This window comes from Rhinatrema bivittatum, chromosome 8, assembly GCF_901001135.1.
Source record: "Rhinatrema bivittatum chromosome 8, aRhiBiv1.1, whole genome shotgun sequence".
NCBI lineage: Eukaryota > Metazoa > Chordata > Amphibia > Gymnophiona > Rhinatrematidae > Rhinatrema > Rhinatrema bivittatum.
This window is the reverse complement of record NC_042622.1, coordinates 65,385,693-65,407,675: the sequence shown is the minus strand read 5'-3', so window position 1 is coordinate 65,407,675 and position 21,983 is coordinate 65,385,693. Positions and strand designations below refer to the sequence as shown.

The window sequence follows — 21,983 nt, the reverse complement described above, 5'->3', positions numbered from 1 at the left end:
ACACCTGTGAAACTTCTTCCTAGCCAGGAATGCTTCAGGCATAAGTAGGATAAATTCAGGAGAAAACCTCTTAGAAAGGGAAAAATCTCCCTCAGGATTACTGCTAGTTGAGTCAGTATCTCCTCAAGTTCGTGCCCCTGCTCCCGCCCCGCAGGAAAAAGAGGGAGTGGCCCACGAAGTGCCTCCTTAACCGGCTGTTCTTCTCTGGGGACAATAGCATCCAAACCAGGGTCCAGAGAATGGGCAGATTTCTTTTCTCGTTTCCCCTTAGACAATAAGTCCTCCCCTCCCTGAGCACAACCCGTGCAGAGAGAAAAGGAGTTGAGTGGAACTGCCCCTGAGCTGCAGTTAGTAACTCCGACTTTGTGAGGCGTTCTGGTGGCAGATAAAGGAAAGGAAAAACATTTTTTTTTTGTCAGAGGGCCGTTCGAGTCCCTGGTCCTAAAGAAGGCAAATCGCCAAAAAAATGATGCGCTAAGAAATCACTGCCGCCATGTGGGAATCCGAGACAGGCTGAGAGGAATTAAAAAAAAAAAAAAGCAGCAAAATGGCACGCACCGGGAACCGCAATACACCAACTCGTGTCGAACCTCGTCTGCTTCCCTCCCAGGTAAGGGTCAGACCCCTGATTACTATACACGGCACTCCCACTCTCCCACAGGCCCTTACCAACTCGGCCTAGCAGGCGGCAGCCCTGTCAGGCAGGCCAATTAACTGGCATAACTGCTGTACTCAGAAGCAGAGCAAAAATAAACCAAATTACTTTTTGTTTTTTTAAATTAAATAAAACTTTAATAAAGAAAGGCAAAAGAAAAAAAACCCTTAAAGGGATACTTCCCTGAGCTAGCAGCTGTCACGAGGGGACCTTAAGGCCGAAGAGGGAGCCAGTCCCCTGGCTATCAGGGGCCTCGGGAGTAGCGGGCTAGCACCGCCAGGGGTATCCAACCCCCCGTTCGCCCGGCTCAACCCAGGGGATGGTCTGAGAAACCAAGACCTAGTGACCCTGAGGAGCAGAAAAATTCTCTGAATGCCCAAACAATCAGGACTGCAGGTATGCACCTCTTCCATCTGCTGGCGGCAGAGAAATACTGAGGGGCTGCAGGTGGCATTCCCAATTATAGGCACAGACTCAAAGTTTGCTCTCTGCCGCCATCTGCTGGTAGGGATGCATAACCCACTGGTCTGGACTGATCTGGGTATGTTCAGGAACTTTTTTTTTTTTTTTTTAAACACAGGCAATCCCCACTAGGGAGATGCATGCCCACCATCTGCTGGAGTCAGAAAATATTGGCAGGCAGATGTCGGGGCAAAGCTATATGTCGGTGACATCAGCGAGTCAGTTTTCTCTGTCTCCATCTGCGGGTAGATGTGCATAACCCACAGGTGTAGACTGGCCTGCGAGAGTGCAGAGGAAATTCACAATTTGATCCTAATACATATTATTACATCCTTGCCATGGGATGTTTGCTACAACAAACATTGTACCTTAATGGCCAGGCCAGGGAGAAAGCATCACGTCATTCAAAATACAAGAAACATGTTATTCCCAAGGTCAGGAATCCTAATACTCATCAGATACACCTGCCATATCAGGGAAAAGAATCCTCACATGAACAGATACCCCCTTTTTATCAGGGAAAGGAATCCTTACATGACAGACACCTGTTACATTGGGGAAAGATCCTCACACCCTGTATATGCACCTTGTAGACTTGACAGCAAAGGCAGGCTGATGTCCTGAGTGGGATCCATAATCACAGATGCCTCTTCCTGAGATGTGGCCAGTTCTGACTCCTCAGTGGCCCCTTTGGAAGGAGTTTTCACAGGGCTGCAAACTCCAGGGACGTCTTCAGGGCACAGGAATACATCAATGGCCCCTCTAGTGCTCTTCAGCTTAATCTGCAGAGCCTGAAAAATAAACCATCTGAAGTAATAAAAAAAAGCCAGACTTTTCTTTGGTTTGTTTGAAGTGATGTTGTTTCAGTGCTAATCAACTTGAATGGTCAACAAAAGAAATACAAGCTAATGTCTTTGGACTGGATTAACTTAATACATTTCTTAACTATCTTTGAGGAGCTAGGACTCCCTTCCTGAGGTCAAAACAGAAAGAGCAGATAAAAGCAAAGGATGATGTTCCCTTTGCGTGAATACCCAAGTGATTGACAGGTTGCAATGGTGTTGTGAAGGGGAATGCAGGAAAGATAGAGGTGGGTTAGCAGTGGTGAGAAGATTGACAAGAAGATTCCCAGATCTGGAGTACCAACGGCCACTGTGTATGAAAAGTTTGGCTTGTTTTCCTCATCAAACCCATTACTTGACTCTTATTTGAAACTCATCTGCCACTTTATTGCCTACTCACTTACTATCAGCTTATTTTATTTAGTTAGTTACATTCATAGCTCGCACCATCACCATTGCCTGGCCCACTTGGGTTACAGTAATAATTCACGGGAAAGCAGATCAAAATAAACAAGACTTCACTAGTTTATGAAGCTGTGAGTAGTCTGAACATAGGCTGGCCTCCACAGGGAGATGCCAAATATCTCTAATAATTTGGCGTCATCTGTAAACTCTGCCTTCTCACTACTTAATCTTTTTTCCCCAGACTATTTATGACTTGAGCTTGATCAATGCAAATTCTTTTCGGGCTCTGGAGGGTAAATAAACTCAAACAACAATGGTCACAAAAGGGGGCAATTTTCCGTGTTGCCACAAAGACCACAAATATTTTTTTCCACGGGCTTTACTCCAGGTTGCAAAGTAATAGTGCGTGTGTACTTTTTCCTCTGAAACTTACCACTGGTACAAAGTACATGCGGTCACTGGCACATGCATTTCCTGCATGTAGGTTTTTGCTGGAGAAGTACGCGTGAAGATTTGAAAATAGCATCTACATGCATGCTTTTCCTCCCCCACCCCCTCAAGACCGCCTCCTCTCCATGCAGCTATAATTACGCATGTTGCGCGACAACATGTGGAGTTGCAACCAAATGTGAGGATGCTTTCCGACCCTTATCAATCACTTGGAAAATGGCCCTCTTTAGCAGGTATTTGGGAGATATTCATCAACAGAAGAAAATACTCACCAGAGCCTAAGAAAAGATATTTGAAGTGTACAAGGGCAGCTACCATAAATATTTTATTACCCATACTACACATCACCCACAGATATGACCATGAATCCCTATTTATTTAAATACTTACATGCCTTTTATTTGCTTCTGGGAGCCCTCAAACCCAAACATAATTACTATATTTACTGAACTATAAGATTAACCTAGGTTTTGAGAGAGAAAATTAGGAAAAAAATATTTTAGTATGTAAATATAGACTGGTGAGTGCGCAGCTGAGAGCAATAAAACTTTCCCTATGCAGCCACTTCTCTTCCTCCCCTCTCACTTTCTCTCTCTGCAGCTCCTCCCCAAGTCGCAGGCTGATGCAATAAAGTGCACCCAGCTTAGTGCACAGCTTGACAAGCAGTTCTCAGGAATTAATGCCTGATCCAGGGCAGGCATTAATTTTTTAGAGTAAAAATGTGCGCGTTGTAGACCACGTGATCCAATGAGCGGGTGAGACACTTTGCAGACTCGTTCCTAGTGTCCCCTCTGTGTAAAGGCCTGTTAAGGCGGATTTCTGCATTTTGTGCCGGCTGATCCACTTTTCAGTGGCTTCTCAAAGTTTTAGGGACAATTTTCTCATCTGTAGTGGCAGTGAAATGTCAGCTAAACCACAGCGGAAAGAAAAAGCCTTAGGTAAGTTGACCGACACTAAGATGGCCGACAGTTCTCTGAGCCCGCACCTGACTTCCGTTAATGGTGCATTAGTGGAAGAAGTCACCAAGGCGGTTATGTAGGGAGATATCTCTTGTTTACCACTGAATCATCAAATATGAATCATAATAGCCAAGAAACTGACAGGCCCCGTCATAGCAAGAGAAACACTTTTACCCAGATGAACTTTAAAACTGCACTGTCTCAGTGGAAAAAGAAGAACTTTTGTCCTGTTACACTGCAGGATACCTTATAAAGATATGCCTGTTTGCAAGTTCCTGTGACAATAGGAGCAAAGCAGATAGAGACAACTTAACCTCATAAGCAGGAGTCATGGATAAGCCAAAGCAAGCAAAGGTCAGAAAGACCCCCCCCTCAGGGGGGGGGGGCAGTCGGAGATTAAGAGAAATGCTGACACGGGCAGACAGCTTGGCATACAGATGTGGCAGTTCTCCCCCCAAAGAAATGGGGAGAGGGAAGAAGAACTGCAATGTGGCAAGACCCTCCCCCTGACCTACAATGCGGCAAAAGACCCTCCACTCACCGCATGGTTATGCATGAGCTTATGCATATTCATCATCAACTGGGAAGTATAAGATAGGGGGGGGGGGCATAAAGAAGAAAAGAGCGAATTCTAAGAAAGTAAGACCCTGTGCCAAAGCATCCCTACAAGTGAAAGGGGAGTCAAGAGCAGACCAGCACTCTCTACTATTGAAGGGAGAAGCCTAGGTGTGGCCAAGAGACCTAGGCAGGAGACTGGAGAGAGAAAACACCCTGCAGAGGTGTGGAGAGTGGCACAGAGTCAGAGTTAGTGAAATGCCAGAGCAAGCCCAGACAGCCGGCAAGCACCAGAGCAAGAAGCTAGTCTCCTTCCTGGACAGCCTGCCCATTCAGCCAGTACCAAGCCCAAGAAGCAAGCCTCTCCCCTGCCCACATTCTCCAGCTCTCCAGCCAGAGCCTGCTTCAGAGGTGAACAGAGAGAGCACCTGAAGTTGGAATCAGGGAAAAGTAAGTTAGCCATAAGTGTTAATATATTAAGCAGGTTAAGGTTTATACATGTCTATCACCATCCATGATACAGAACTTTCTTTAGGGAAAACTGATTCTTAGTGGCCAGGATATCAGAGACAGAAACTGTTATTTTCTAAATGCTATATCATGCCAAATCTGATAAATAAAAGTCTGTTTCTGAGGAGAATATGCATTGTCCTATCCTGACTTAGGATCGCAAGTAAAGTGGGAGGGCAGCTGGCAGGGTCTTGTAGCAGACAGATCCCTGCACCCCTAAACTTGCTCACAGTCTGGAGGTTCCACCGAGATAGGATAGACTATGCCAATGGTTCTCAACCTTTTCTCGGCCAGGACACACCTGACAGATTGTTCTCACATGCGTGACACACTGAACATGTGACCATCATGGGGCTAAATGTAAACATACATGCTGAGTCCACAGGAACCCTCTCAAGCCCTAACAATGGATGCAGAGCAGAACTAGGGCCTTACCCATACAACTCACCATACAAAAAAGATATTCTGGTTCTGATGACATCTCAGTAGAAGCAAAACAAACTCCCTTTACTACCAGCCACAATAGCCCTCCTTATGAAAAGACAGTAATTTATCACTAATGCATATCCTACTGAGAAAACACAACAAATAACATTGGTACAAATTCCTGCATGCAAGTAGAATACCTCACCTTGGTCACACACACAGAACTGACCTTCACCAAGTACAGAAAGACCACAAATTATAAATATGGAGACAGAAACTGGAATGGAAAACAAAAAAAGCCACTGTGCATGCAGTGCAAACCTGGAGAAATGGAAAGAGAAATATAATACCCAACATAGTCCCAGGATATGCAATAATGCACACAAACTAATCCGCACAAAGTTACATCTGCATTATGGAACACACTCAAATAGTAGCAACCCTATCTATGAAAAGGCAACACTACAAATATTAAACCAGGCCCTTAACACCAATACATTTCCTATTAGGAAAACAGAACAAGCCAAGCTGCTTTAGGTCCCCACACAGAAATAATTGTAAAACTATACTAATAAATGTTACAAAACAGCTGATGAACAGAATAACATCCAACAATAAAAAACTCATAAAAGTATTAAAAAATGGCCAAATATCAATAAAATATTTCAAAACAGCATACATCACATAATACCCAATAATTAAAATAGCAATCAAGAAAAATAAACTTAAAAAGCCACCTTTACTTACCTTCTCCAGCAACTCTCTTACTCCTTTCCCTTGCAGGCCAAAAGCACTCACCAGAAGCAGCAGTGGCTGATGAAGCTCTGTCCTCACAGTCCTCTTCCCTTAAGGCTCACAACCAGTCTCTCTCTCTCTCTCTCACACATACACACACACACACCCACACACACACACCAGTCACCTCCCTGACCAGTCTCTGTCTCAATCACACACATGATCTCTCACTTACATATAAACTCTCAATCATACACAAATGCTTTCGCTCCCATTCTACCATACACACAAGCTCTCACTCACGCACCCAGGATCCCATTCTACCACATACACAAGCCCTCACTCTTGCATCCAGGAATAGCATGGGAGGATTCAAATCAAATCAGTATGCAGAGCTCACTGCAGCACGGATAGCTGTGCAAATGGCTATACAGCATGGGTTACAGACCATTGTAATCTGCACAGATTCTAACTACGTCAGACATAATTCCATGACACATCTGCCCAACTGGAAAGTGAATCAAATGCTCAATTCTAAAAAGAAACCCATCAAACACCACAAATTGATTCTAGCCTTAGATCAGTTAGTGCAAGAAAAAAAAAATGACAGTCTACTGGAAAAAGGTAAAAGGTCATTCTAAAATCACGAGTACCGACAAGGCAGGCAACGACCTTGCAGACCAACTTGCCAAGGAGGGAGTCACATCAAATAGGCTCTGGCAAATGAAGGAAGCTTCCACAGTAGAAGTGAAAACAGTCACCAGGCATCAAGCTAAACAGGCCGCTACCCCCCCCACACCCCCAATGGTGTAGTGAAATGCCAACCTTTGAACTAGTGAATGCCCAGAAAAGAGATCCTACCCTGTTCTATGCCTTCATTCAGGCTCTTGATGCGAATCCCCTCACCAAAGCAGATTGTCAGACAGATGAGGAGTTATGGCTCCTTTATGCTTCCAGAAATATGTTTCAGATAGCAAAAAGATTTAGTGTCAAGGACCAGTAAGAAGGGAATCACACATTGGGTAGTCCCACAATCCTGTAGGGGGATCATGCTACAGCATGCCCATGATGAGCCATGTGCTGGACACCAGGGCGATCAGATCACTTATGATGCCCTGAAACAAGTAGCCTATTGGCCACACAAAAGGTTGTTTCTTACCTGCTGTAGGTTCCAGCCCACTTCACCTGCACATAGAGCACTCTTACGGACCCGAGGTATTAACATGCCCTGGTCTGAAATTCAAATAGATTGGGTCGGGCCTTTGGTCAGATCCTCTAGAGCAGGGGTGGGCAATTCCGGTCCTCGAGGGCTGCAAACCAGTCGGGTTTTCAGGATATCCTTAATGAATATGCATGAGAGAGACCTGCATACATACTGCCTCAGTTGTATGCAAATCTATTTCATGCATATTCATTAGGGGTATCCTGAAAACCCGACTGGTTTGCAGCCCTCGAGGACCGGAATTGCCCACCCCTGCTCTAGAGGTATCAAATATATGCTCACAGTGACCTGCCTGTTTACTAAGTGGGTAGAGTGCATACCTGCCCCTAACAATACTGCAAGACCACAGCCACCCTACTCCTGAATCATGTATTCAGTCGCTGGGGTCTGCCTATGAAAGTAGACTCAGACCAAAGCCCACATTTTACTGGACAGGTAATTAAACATATGTGGAAACTGTTGGGTGTGAAAAGTAAGCTCCACATATCATATCACCCCCAATCATCAGGACAAGTGAAGAGAACACAGAAAACCATAATCAGCATTCTAAAGAAGTATGTGTCCACATCAAGCAAGGACTGGGATGTCAAATTGCCCCTAGTATATTAATGGCTATCCAAGCCACACCACATTGTATTTCGGGATTCTTCCCATTTGAGATGATGATAGGAAGAGAAATGACCTTACCTATGCATTTGTTTTATAGGACGCAGGATGCTAATTTTGCTAGTGCTACAACTGCACATGAATATGTTACCCCATCTGCGGGAACATTTGCAAAATACTTTTGCCTTTGCGCAAAAGAATTTGGAGATGAATGTCAGAGGTAGAAAAGTCTATAATGATTTAAAAGCCACTGCTAAAGAATATGAAATTGGAAACAAGGACTTTTACTATAATTACAGTAAAAACAAAGCCAAAGAAAGCAAATTTTTTCCTAGCCGGAAAGGACCTTTTGTAATTGTGGATAAAATCTCACCAGTCGCGTATCTTATTCGAATTAAGACAAATCCTGATGGTGAAAATGTCCTTAAATGGGTTCACATTAAACAGCTCAGACCTTGTCACTCTCGTAAATTTGTGGATCAAAATGCTGTGCCCGGTGACACCGACATTAACAATAAAGCAGAAGAGTAGTTCTCTACTGTTTTTCAGCTCAAGAGCCAGTCCCTGAGAGCGATAGTCTTAGTGCTGCTGGTGATAGGAGCAGAAGCTGCCAAGCTGGTCGAGCCTGATCCTTCCTCTGGCTTCATGATGCAAGACACCCCTGGCTTCCTTATCACGCAGTCCCAGATTGTCACCCAGAAAGTCTTCGTGTCGCTGAACCCCCAACATGTTATCCAGAAACATTTTAACCTCACTAACATGCATTTCCCTGCAACTAGAGCTTGGTTCATGGATCACCCTAAATGCTACCCAGAATATCCAGAATGTTCTTAGCCAACTGGACAACACTGTGATCCAACCCGTTAGAAAAGACTTAGACCGACCCAAAAGGTTTATTGGACTAATTGCTGGATCCATTATCTTTTCTGCCCTGGGTTCCCTCTTTGGTGCATCCATGTCTATTGCCAATGCAGTTTCCGAGAAGAATTTGCAGAACACTTAAGGAGTTGCAGGATGATATGAAAAGACATGACACCAATAAGAACATTTAATTTCTCAAGGTAAAACACTAAGTAACACTGTCACCTTGGTTAATCTATATTCTCAAGCAATTAGGCATTACCAAGAGAACATTACCATCATTAAAACTGTGCTGAGCGAAGACCATTCTTTTATCCAGCCCATTCAAACGCTTACCAATGACTTGTTTAGAGAGCTGGACAACAGCATGGGTAACTTAATGAAAGGACAAATTCCAACCTATTTAGTTTCTCCAGATTTCATTACAGATGCTTTAACTAAAACTACCAGCGGTAACATGGAGCCTATCCAGGTCCAGATTGCTAATCACATGGGTAATGTTATACCTCTGTATGTGGACATTGAGAATATGGAGGTTGCGTATGGTGTAAATTTGCCTTTCATTTTTCCTGAGAATGTTTACCAATTGAAACAAGAAATTAGTGTACGTAACAAGGACAAACAATATATACCTGCCTGTAGACATCCCTGACCTTCTAGCCTATCAGAGTGACAACCCACAGCAATATTTAGTTCCTAATTTAGGCCTATGCCAACAAAGGACATACATTGGTTGTGTCCCCTTAAGGATACTACAGAAGCTCTGTGTGGTTTGTCCTCGGACAACATCTGAGAGAAATGTAAGATTACCATAACAAAGTATGATGAATTCTCCAAAACCAAGGTTGCTGTGGTAAATAATGTTTGTTTAGTTAGCAACCCTCTGAAAGAACTTGCTACCCAGTAATATTTCTTTAGTCACAGTACCTAAGAACTTAATAGTTACTCTAGGGGATATGTCCTTATACTACTTAGAACCAGACCCAATTCCCACAGAGGTAGAAATCTTAGTTGTGTTTCGGGGCCATGAAATCAACTTTGATGAAAATCTAGGATATCTTTTGGGCTATAAAGACTCTCACACAGTGGAACTGTCTGTAGACCAAGACACAGCAGAAATTTCTGACTACAATTATGATTCCAGAAACTGACTATATACAGTCTTATCTGCCCTAGCCATGGTGATCGTAGTCCACATCCTACTTTCAATCACCCTCTTTAGAAGAGTAAAAACCCTGATGAGACACACATGGGAAAGGTCTCGCCATAAAGCTATGCACTTGCGAACCCTCCCACAGCCCCCATCTCTAGAACCTTATGAGGTATCAGATAATCAGTGATCACATTTCGTCACTTTCCAGACTAGAGAAAGGGGTGTTGCACATACACACTCTACCTCAAGTCTCAGATGATGCCCCTACCTCATATTTCTACAGCCTGCACCACATGAGAACTACATTTCCTTATCACATACATATATTTCCTGTTATTATTACCCATTTATTTTTCTTCATTACACTTTTTGCCTTTCCTCATTATAACATTTTATTCCCTATTATCCTATTTTATTATTACATTACTCCCATTTTATTATTACTGTTATGATTCCTTATAGATATTTATTTATTTAAGTGTTTTTAGATGCCGACATTCGTAAGTACATCATGCCAGCTTACATCGAACATTGCTAACAGAAAACGAAGAAAAATTACATGGAACAGGGCAGGGGTCTCCAGGGATCTATGGAGAGGATAGACTTTACAAGATATAAGATAGGTGTAGCATTAACAATAACGAGTTAAACAAAGGTGCAATGATAAGGGTAAACATAACTTACATGGGGTGGGGCAGGGTACTAGGAGTAATAAAAGAGGTTACGGGCTTATACAATATATGGTAGAAATGGCGAATTTAACAATAATGAGTTAAGCAATAATGCAACTTTAAATACAATGATTATTATTATTGTTGCATTATTCCTACCTCATGTTGATGATGTCATCATTGGTGGTCATACATGCCATATAACTGAGGCCTGCATAGTAGTGATAGATAGGCTTAAGCGAGATAAGCTCCATTGCTGGCTCATCCCGCTTAAGAAGAGGGAAATGTATGGAGATATCTCATGTTTACCACTGAATCCTCAAATATGAATCATAATAGCCAAGAAACTGACAGGCTCCAACCACTGTCACAGCAAGAGAAAGACTTTTACCCAGGTGAACTTTAAAACTGCACTCTCAGTGGAAAAAGAAGAACTTTTGTCCTGTTACACTGTAGGATGCCTTATCAAGATATGCCAGTTGCATGTTCCTGTGTCAATAGGAGCAAAGCAGACAGACAACTTAAGCTCATAAGCAGGAGTCATAGATGAGTCAAAGCAAGCAAAGGTCAGAAAGATCCCCACCCTTGGGGGGGTGGCAGTCGGAGACAGAGAAAAATGCTGACACTGGGAGACAGCTTGGCATACAGATGTGGCAGTTCTCCCCCCAAAGAAATGGAGAGGGGGAAGAAGACCTGCAACGTGGCAGGACCCCCCCTCGAAGTAATGAGGAGGGGAGAAAAGACCTGCAATGTGGCAAAAGACCCTCATGTTATGCATGAGCTTACACATATTCATCAGTTGGGAAGTATAAGATAGGGGGCAAAGAAGAAAAGAAGGATCATAAACCCAGAGCAACAGATCCCCTAGAGGGCGAATCCTGAGAAAGCAAAACCCTGTGCCAAAGCATCTCTAAAAGCAAAAGGGGAGTCAAGAGCAGACCAGCACTCCCTGCTATCGAAGGGAGAAACCTTCTCCTTTCGATGGCCAAGAAACTGAGGAAGGAGAGAGGAAACATCCTGCAGAGGTGTGGAGAGTGACATAGAGTCAGAGATGGTGAGAGGTGAGAGGTGAGAGCAAGCCCAGGCAGCTGGCAAGCACCAGAGCCAGAAGCTAGACTCCTTCCTGGCAGCCTGCCCGTTCAGCCAGTACAAAGGTCAAGAAGCAAGCCTCTCCCCTGCCCACATTCTCCAGCCTGAGCCTGCTTCAGAGGTGAACAGAGGTAGCACCTGAAGTTGGAATCAGGGGTAAGTTAAGTTAGCCATAAGTGTTAATATATTAAGCAGGTTAAGGTTTATACATGTCTATCACCATCCATGATACAGAATTTTCTTTAGGGAAAACTGATGCTTAGTGGCCGAATATTAGAGACAGAAACTGTTATTTTCTAAATGCTATATCATGCCAAATCTGATAAATAAAAGTCTGTTTCTGAGGAGAATATCAATTGTCTTTTCCTGACTTAGGATCGCAAGTAAAGTGGGAGGGCAGCTGGAAGTGTCTTGTAGCAGACAGATCCCTGCACCCCTAAACTTGCTTACAGTTGTACAGGCTTTAGATGCCCGATTCCAGGTCATCTCCCAGCAGATTGCAACAGGGAATGAAACATTAAGTGAAATAAGGCTCCAAGTAGAGGACACGCATCAATGGGTGGCGGAAGTGGGGATGGACATGCAATCCTTAATGCAGACACAGAGGCTTTAGAAAAACAAATTCTAGTCTTGGAATCCAAGGTAGATGACTTGGATAACAGATCAAGGAGAAAACACCCTCAGATTTGTGGGGCTGGCTACTGATGGAGCTGGGCTTGGAAACTCTTACAGGCCACTGCCATGTGGAACGTGCGCACAGACTGGGGTCTAGATCCCAGGGGACAACCAGGCCCAGAATTGTGATTGCATGATTTTTTTATTTTATGCACAAAATCGCAATTCTTCAAACCTATCGGAAAAACCCAGCATTACTACATGACGGTCATAAAATTCTGATCTTCCAAAATTATTCAAATACGGTCTCTCAAAAAAGAAGAGAATTCTCCCAAATATGTGCTGATTTGTTTAATTGTCATGTACGATTCACTTTGCAATACCCAGCGAGGCTGCGGATAGAACATAATGGAACACGTTTTTGCCTTAGTGGCCAATGCACAACAGATTTTGGAAACCTTAACAAACAAGTGACTCAGTTTTGCCCTGCTGGGTCATAAGCACCTAATTCTCTATGCCCAAGCACTGATGGCATTCGCTTCAGAAGTCTGATTATTATGAAACTTCTCAGATGGTTCTGTTTTATGTTCTCTCAGTATGTAAGTTTCAATATTGTTCTGTATTATGCTGAAAATAAAGGGATATGTATTTGGAAAAATACATAGGAGTGTTCTCCCATATGTCCTATGTGTTTCTGGTAGGCAGTATGGAGGGGGTACTAGTACAGATCAATATGTGGCTTCTGAGCTTCCTTTTCTGGAGGAAGTCTGGATTTGGTTATGGGGGAATGGAGGAACGAGAGGGGGGAGGGGGATGGGTGATTATATGAAAATGGCAGGAAATAGGATGGTATCCTGGCAGCAACTCTCTAAACTGAACTCTCTGGGGTGGTTGGAGATAGCACCATGGGCAATGGTTCTTTAGGATACGGGAGAATCAGTGCCAAATTGACAAATTTAAGTATACAAATAAAAACAATTCAGCTCATGCCTGTTTGATATTTGGGTTTTTTTGGATACAGAGAAGAATCTTTCACTTACCTCTGCCGGGTCCGAAACCTGCAGCTGGGTCTCAGGTGGAGCTTTCATCACCATCAGCATCTGCTGCGTGGGATCCATGACACTGCGCAGGTCTTGGCAGCTCACGTACGCGAAGGTGGATTTAGTTAAGGAGCACCCCATCTTATATCAAATGAAATTTGAAGGGGTTTGGGAGTCTCAAATATACTAAAGTACTATGTAGCTTCTCAATTAAAAGCTATTGTTGATTACCATGTTCAAGAGAATAGGAAGCAATGGGTTGAGAGAGAACAAATTTTGCTTGGTGCCACTCCTATTCAATATTATTTTTGGATGTCGAGATGGTAGAAAGTAGATGAAAATTGGAAGTCTCCATGTACTGTGTGCACCCTTTAAATATGGAAAAAATGGAGACTGAAAATCAGAGTTATACCTGATAGATGTGCAATAATAATGATCTCTAGATCTCAATATTATCAAATAGTGGCTGAGAATCAGGTCTTTCAGGGGTGAGAATATTTGGGATTGGTTCAGTTAGGACAGATATGGAACAGGCAAAGTGTACTTGATTTTACTGATATACATCAGATATTTAGGGTTCCGGCCTATGACTATTTTGCTTATCTTCAATTAGCACATTTCCTGGCTTCTAAAAAGGTAAAATCTGCTTTGTTGTTGGGGAAATCATTAATGGAGGTATATTGTAAAAAAAAGTCCCTTCTATTAGAGAGATCATTTCTAAGATCTACTCAGTAATGAATAATGGTCAATAAATAAGTTTAATTTCATGAAAGCTTGGGAAGCAGATTTAGGTAAAGACTGGGGAGAAGAAGCGTGGGAACTATGTTTTCTATCTGTTAAGCAGTGTTCTGTATCTTGCTCTCTAACTGAAAATAGTTATGAAATGCTTTACAGATGGTATGACACCAGAGAGACTGAAAAACATATATCTCAATGTGGATGGCCTTGGTTGGCGTAAATGTGGTCAGATGGGTTCTTTCTGGCATAACTGGTAATCCTGCCCATTGGTTGTCCAGTTTTGGGATGGATTTTTGGACTAAGGACATATTGCAATGTGAAGCACTGAGAAATCCTAAGATATGGTAGCTGAATATACCAACTGCTGACTTATCAACTCATTAGAATAGACTTCTACATCAAGTAGCTCTAGCTGCTAGGTGTATGTTGGCATTGTGGTGGAAAAAAAGATGACACGTTCAGTGGCTTTAGTGAGCTTGAGATTAAAAGTGATTCATCACATGGAAAATTAACAGCCTCAAGACATGATATTATTACCAGGTTTACTCAAAATTGGTCACCATTTCACAGATGGTTAGAATCATCGGTTAAAATCTGAAGTGCTATGAGGGGCAGAATTTATGTGATTGGGCTCCATGGATACCCTCTGTCATGGGGTACAATATACGGTCTAGAATGTTTGGACTCATGTTTCAAGCCTCTGATTAATGTTTTGATTACAGTTTCGATTAATGTCACATTTATACATTGGACACTCAAGATTGGAAAGAGGGTGGGAGAGAGGGGGGAAGGGGATTTTATGCCATATGTTACTCTTATTTATTTTATTTATTTATTTATAGATTCTTATATACCGCGGTACGTATATTTCTACATCACCTCGGTTCACAGTGAACAATAACTTATGTGTGAATTTGGATAGAGCTTATTTATTTATTTATTTATTTAATTCTTTTATATGCCGACCTTCATGATATGGATCATATCAGATCGGTTTACAAGGAACCTAGGGGATTAACATACATTAACAACTGATTAACAAGAGGACTTTAACTGGGAGCAAAGTTACATTTAACAAGGTGTAGCAAACTTGGAATCTGGAAAGGATACAAGTAAGAGGGAGGGAGAAAGCTTATGTTATTGACATTTATGTATAATTGTTTTTTGGATATATCGGTACCAATCTGCTTGGATTTTGTGTTGGCTATTATACACCCATGGCTTGTGATATTGTTAATAAAGAAAGTTTACTAGTTAAGGAGCACTTCCATGATGGCTGTGTGCAAATTGCATAGACTACTGTGAGCCACTGCCAGAGAAACACCAGCCCTGATCACATTACACTATTTTATATTGGCTAGCAGTGACCGAAGGACTGTGATCATGGCAGTTTACTTATTTTCCATTCAGCTCTCATCAGGGAGCCATTCTGCATGACTTCAATCTTTGCCCCTTCCCCACACAGCTACCAATGGGAAGTCATCACACATATTCCTTATTTACTTATTTAAAAAATAAATATCAAGCACTAGGCAAAGTGCAAGGTGGGTTACAAAAACACAATCACAAAAATGAATAAAACGAACTACACCAGACAACAAAACAAAAGAACTTTGTATGATGTTGGTAAACAGGAAACCCAAAGCTAAATGTCTTTATTAGCAGGTGATGTCATTCCTGTACACCCACATACAATTAATGTACTTCCGGGAGGCCTTGGTCGAGAAAGCTAGTTGGAACAGATAGGTTTTCCAAAATTTTCTGAAAGGTATTCATGCAAGTAGTTAGCCACAATTGCTCAGGAAGATTGTTCCAGAACATTGGACTAGCAACAAAAAAGGTCTTCTCATGTGTCTTGGCCAAGTGTACAGGCCCCTCAAATAAGGGAGTTCAACTCGTAGAGCCATGCCAACCACGGCCTACTGAAACTCAGTGTCTCTGAATTATGGATTTCAAGAATCTGTTTTGAAATAACTTAATCAGAAGGTAAGCTGTTGTGAACTATTCTTGGAACAAGCAGGTTAAAATAATTTTATAAATAAAATAAAGGGACAAGTGGTCCTGGACTTGTTTAGCCAGATTCAAGAACAGGAAATTAGCAGGTAAAGCTAAACTTCTCCTTCCTGTATAACCAGCTAGACTAGTACAGCTGGTCTGCCTCTTCAAATTCCTTCCCACCTCTCACACCAAGGGGCTCTCTTGGAGACACTGAGACAAACACAGGCATGCTTTGGTCACAATGCCCGGAGGCCTCAAAAGCCTGCTTGAACATGCACTCTTCTGATCCGGCGCATCCCTGAGGGCTGCGCTCACCTCTACAGTGGGTTCTGGAAGTCATAAGAGAAGATTATGCCTTGGACAGCACCAAACCCTTGCCAATAGACTGAGCCTATCCATTCGTGGGGCCCTCAACTTCTCCCTCTCATCTGCCAGTAGAGGATAAAATTTCCTCATAGCCTTGTCCACTTTAAAACTAGCATCAGGTGATCCCACTCCAAAAAGATCAATTCTTTGATTGCCTTGTGCAGAGAGAAGGATTTCACTAGTCTCCTCATGCTTCACATGAAAGTATTCTCTGAAGACTTAACTTCTTCCCCATTCTCTTTTACAATGTTCAAAATCTGCAAGGCTTGAACAGTCATGGAAGACAGCATCTCCTTCCTAAATAAACAAATCTCCAAAGAATGATCCTTCTCCATGGAAGAATATTCCACGTCCTCCGGCCTTCCTTAAATAATATTACTGATGTGCAGGATCTTGAGGATTTCTCCTCCTCAGGATCCCAGTCTTCCTTTCACTGAACCCTTTTTCTCATTGGACCCATGGTTGCCACTCTCTGAGGAAGAGAAAAAGTATAAGAATGTCTTACACCTGCATTCTCCCCTAAATAGAAAGCTTGGTGAAATAAAGGAGAAAATCTGGGAACAGGGTGGAAGCCACCACTGAAGGAGAACATAAGAACATAAGAAATTGCCATGCTGGGTCAGACCAAGGGTACATCAAGCCCAGCATCCTGTATCCAACAGAGGCCAAACCAGGCCACAAGAACCTGGCAATTATCCAGCTGAAGCAGGAACAAAGGAATGAGGAACCCTCTCCAAAAGTCAAGCCCCTGAAGGAACCCAGCTTTTCCCAGGAACTGCCAAGAAAGGAACAGGGGTCCCCATATTTATTTATTCTCCTTTGATAATCCACTATTCATATTTAAACATTATTGTAGCACACTATCAAAGATAAACACACAAGAACCTGCCTGCCTAAAATCCAACCTCAATCAAACCCACAGTCACAACTCATCATAAAACTCCTTAAACTCCAACTAAAATGGACAGAAATTTATATTGATAAATCATCTGTCCTCTCTGGATCATGTGACCCGAATTTGATCACTGCGATCCCACTGCGGCTGCCTGAGTGCTGAACGGGATACTTTTCAAAGCCAGCCCTGTCACTGTAGAACCTTCCTGAGCTGTGGTTTCCTCCAGGCACTGTAGTCAAAAAATGCCTTCCCCCACATCCAGCAAGGCAGACCCTGCATGTGCTGCACAGGCCACCATGCTTAGTCAGCCCTGTCATGGTGTTTCCCTGGAGCTGAACTCACCACAAGGCACTCTGTGGCCTCCACTGAGGCACTAACAGGTTCTCAGCACTTTCTGCCAGCCTCTCCTCCCTTGCTGTAGTGGCACTGAAAGTGTAACCGGAAAGAAGCTGCTGGCTCCTTTTTATTTATTTTTTTGGCTATTTTATTCACAGAGCCCCAGGAGGGGAAAGCAGAGGTGCAGACCAGAAGACCATTAACCAAGAGGAGGGGAAAAAGAAAGAGCAGAATTCAGTGACCAGATAAAACATCACCCCCCAATCCAAGTGGCAACTCAATGCTCGCTGGAAAGCCCATTGTCCTAAGCAAAATGCAACTGGGATAGAAGCAGTCCTAAGTACTATTGTTCCAGCAGCAGCCACTTGGACTAGGTCTTGATTTTGCTCTCAGCACAGGATGTTGGCGCCAATACTGACAGGCTGAGGTCAGCACAGGATCCTTTATGGAGTGATGTCATCAAATCTGTTGCTCTCTGTCACCATTTGTTAGTAAGGGAAAATAAACCCGGAAATCTGAACTGGTCTGGCTGAATGAAAAAATTTGGTCTTACCTGCTAATTTTCTTTCCTTGAGTTCTACCAGACTAATCCAGATGCATGTATTTTGTGCCCCTACTAGCAGATGGAGATAGACAGCAACTAGTTTGCTGACATCATCCTATATAGGGTCTGCGCCACCTGAAGCTCTCCAGTATTTTTGTATCAAAGCAACTAATAATATATAACCTTTCTCACAACCAGCAGGGGACAGCGACTGGCCCCAATTGACATTGAATCCCAATAATTGAGAGGTCTAACTATCAAGCAACAATACATTCAAGAACTCCAAACATCATGAAATCACTTGATTGAAAAACTCCTCTGAATGCAGACTGGTTGAGATCCTGGAGTGAGTAGCCTGGTAGGACTTATGGAAACAAAATTAAGACCACATTTTACCTTCCTTATTGTTCAATCAGATCAATCCAGATATTTGGGATTCACCCAAGCAACCTCTAAACTGGGTAGGATGCTACTAAGCTTGCTCTTAAGATGCCCACACCGAAGGCCACAGCCTCTTTGGTACAAACTTCTAAATAAAAGTGCTTAGTAAAGAAGTGCAAGGCCCAAGCTGCCACTTTGCATATCTTCTCTGGTGGGACCAAGTAATGTTCCACTTTGAAAACTGCTAGAGCTTTAGTCGAATTCGCTCCAGATTTATTAGGAACCATCATGTCTTCAGAAATAGAGCCTATAGCTTCTTTAAACCACTGGACTATGGTGTCCTTCAAAGCAGCTTCACTTCTCCTTGGCCAACAAAGAGAATATACAAAAATCCAACCTCCTGAAAGTGTTTCTGACCTTTTGTGATGCTGGTCAGAAGAGTGGACCCTTAGTGCTGTGGTGGGGTTGGAACTGCCTAGTGAGCAAGCCCACTAAGTCCGACAGCTGGCAGAGAAGCCCTGTGGCGGGACCAGCTGAGCCTTCGCCTCTACCAGCCGCCTCCCCTGCAGCAGGTTGAGCCCTTGGGTTCTAGTGGCCAGCAGGTCTTCGGTGGGTCCCTAAGGCAGTCCAAAAGTGAGAGTCCAAGGCTGTGCGTAGGTCGAGGTAGGCAGCAGACAGTGGAGATGGCGATCAGGCCGGAGGTTGGGGCAAGTGGCAGACAGAGCAAAGTCAGGTCCAGGCCGTGATCAAGGAGGGTCCGGATCTGGGTCCAGGCCAGGGTCACGACAAACCAAAACAAACAGAGCACGGGCGAGGCAAGGACGAGGCACAGGCAAAGCAGACAGGTACAAGCAAGGCAGGGCAGGAACAGACAAGATGAGGTGAGGCAAGCAGACAAGAAGCACAAGGACATCAGGGGACCTGTTGCTGAGGCAAGGGGCTAGAATCTGAAGAGCCCCTTAAGTAGGATGAGCAGGTTAGGTCATCCGCTGGTGTCGCGGCCTATTTTCCGCTGTGGGCCTTTTAAATGGGAAAGCATCGGGTGCACGTGTGCCTACAGTTGCCGCCAGGAGTGGCGGGTAACGGCAGCCTCTTGCTTCGAAGTTTGCTGATGTCGGGGATAAATGCGATGGCTCGTGGGGTCATCCCGCAAGTTGCCAAATGTGACACCTTTAGGTTCTACAATAAATTCCTCCTCACCTGTAAGGAACAAAGCTCCCTAAAATCTTTTCGCAAATCCTCTCTTGAAGGATGGCAGGGAAACCCCTGACTGACATAAAATAGAAACACCAACTTAAGTAAAAAAGACAGAAATGACTCACTATGGTCAATGCAACAGGGCCTGAAATTCTGAAATGTGTCTCTGAGCAGATTGCAACAAGGACAAAAAAATGGACTTAAGTGTAAGATCCTTGATCGGAATCTCTGCAATAAGTTCAAATGGAGCAGTCCACAGAGAATGCAGAATCATATTGAGATACATGACTCCTTTCAGGAAATGAGAAACATCAGGAAGATATGATAGAAACATTCCTTGAACCCTACTTCTGTAACAGGCAACTTTACTGCTGCTTCTACTTTGAGGAATTCAATACCAATCCTTTCTGCAATCCATTCTGAAAACAGGACAGTATCAACACAACCGAAGAACTGAAGAAGGAAATGCCCTCATGCCCCAAACACCTACCATACCCTGATGTAAACCAGGGAAGCAGACTTCATGCAAACCTGTAGCGGGATGGCTATAACTTCCCCCAAGTAACTCCTGTTCTTCAGCCTTCTGCTGTCAATAGCCATGTAGAAAATCAACATGGAACCGGATCCTGTAAGTGAACTGGACCTTGGTGCAAGAGACGTTTGACTTGTGGGAATCTCAAGGGTTCCCCTGCCTTTAGACTCATCAGATCTGCATATCAAAGTCATCTAGGCCAGTCCGGAGACACCAAACTACCCGAACCCTAATGATCCACCTGTAGAGCTCTTCCTACTAATGACCATGATGGAAGGACATAGAGTAGTCCTTTCAGAGACCATGGCTGAGATAGGGTATCCAAACCCGAGGATCCCTCTTCCCTTCGACGCCTGAAAAAGACCTTGATCTTGTTGTTCCTCTTGGTAGCCAAAATGTCCATCATTAGTTTTCCCCACTTGTCTATGATCAACGTCAAGGCTGAGCCTGCTAGCTTTCACTTACCCGAGTTTGACGTGCGACAACAAAGATAATCCATCTGAACATTCACAACTCCTGCTATGTGAGCTGCAAAAAGCACTTTCAAATGTCTTTCCACCCATCTGAGCAAAAGACCCACTTCTAGGGCTACCTGAAGGTTCCTGGAGTCTCCTTGCCAGTTCACATATGCCACCAGCCTTGTCTTAAAATATATTTACCGCCCTTCCTCAGACCTTTGTTAAGAATTCCCATAAGGCTTTCTTTATGGCCCTCGTTGCAAAATAGCTTATCGAGCACTTTGCTTTTGTGATATTTCAGAGTCCTTGTGCCATTCGGCCCTGACAGTGTGCTCCCAATAATTCAGACTGGCATCTATGGTCACTGTTAACCAACTAGATGAATCTAATTACATACTCTTCTTCAGGTTCTGCTTGGATAGTCACTGTGCCAAGCTGTTCCTGGCTTTGTCTTGAAGCGGCAGCCTCACGCCATAATTCTGTGACTAGCCCTCCAGTGTGAAAGGAGACACCTTTGCAAGGGCCTCATGTGTGCTCAAGTCCAAGGTACCAGGACCAAAGCTACTGCCATGGACCCCCAATACCTACAAATAATCCTAGGCCCTGGGCCTCTGCTTCTCCAACTGAGCATGAAATCCTTTCTGCTGCCATGAACACCCTCCCCTTCCACATACTGAAGAGGACCTCCCTGGGTACAAGGTCTGGGATGGCACCAGCTTGCTCTTGGCAAAGTTTATCACCCAGCTTAGATACTGAAGGAGCTGAACCACCTGGCCTGTAGAAATCTGGTTCTGCTCAGACTGCTTGAATCAGCCAGTTGTTGACATAAGAGCAAACAATGCATTCTTTGTGAAGTGCCATGGCCAACACCACCATTACCTTTGAGAAGGTTTGTGGAACTGTAGTTAGCCCAGAGGGAAGTGCTCGAAACTGGAAGTTTCCTCCCAGGACTGCAACCCTGAGATACCTTTGATGGTCTGGCCGATATAAGCTTAGCTAAGATCCAAAGATGTGAGGAAGTCCCCCTGCCTCACCTTCACAACCATCAAGCGAAGCACCTCTATGTGTAAATGGAGGCACCCAAAATTGCCCAATTGACCTGCTTCAGATCCAGAAAGTGCCTTAAATCTTGGGTACCACAAAGTATTTAGAATACCTTCCTGTTGTGTTCATCAGTCTCAGAAGGCTTCGACCTCTGTGCCTCACCTTTCTTCCTGCTCTCTCCACTAGCCTTGGGAAGATGGCTGCCGCCACGTCTTCATGCCGCTCTCTCCGGTGTCCC

At 43.7% G+C, this 21,983-nt stretch overlaps 1 protein-coding gene across 1 annotated transcript in view; it reads right to left on the bottom strand.

The window, feature by feature from the left end:
* E2F1 (E2F transcription factor 1) overlaps positions 1-21,983 on the bottom strand; it is a 104,967-nt gene that overhangs the window by 6,411 nt on the left and 76,573 nt on the right. Inside the window, exons 5-6 of the mRNA XM_029614401.1 lie at positions 13,257-13,371; positions 1,704-1,908 (exon numbers count right to left, since the gene is read on the bottom strand). Of these exons, the coding sequence (XP_029470261.1) occupies positions 1,704-1,908; positions 13,257-13,371 (320 nt within the window). The remainder of the gene's footprint in view (positions 1-1,703; positions 1,909-13,256; positions 13,372-21,983) is intronic.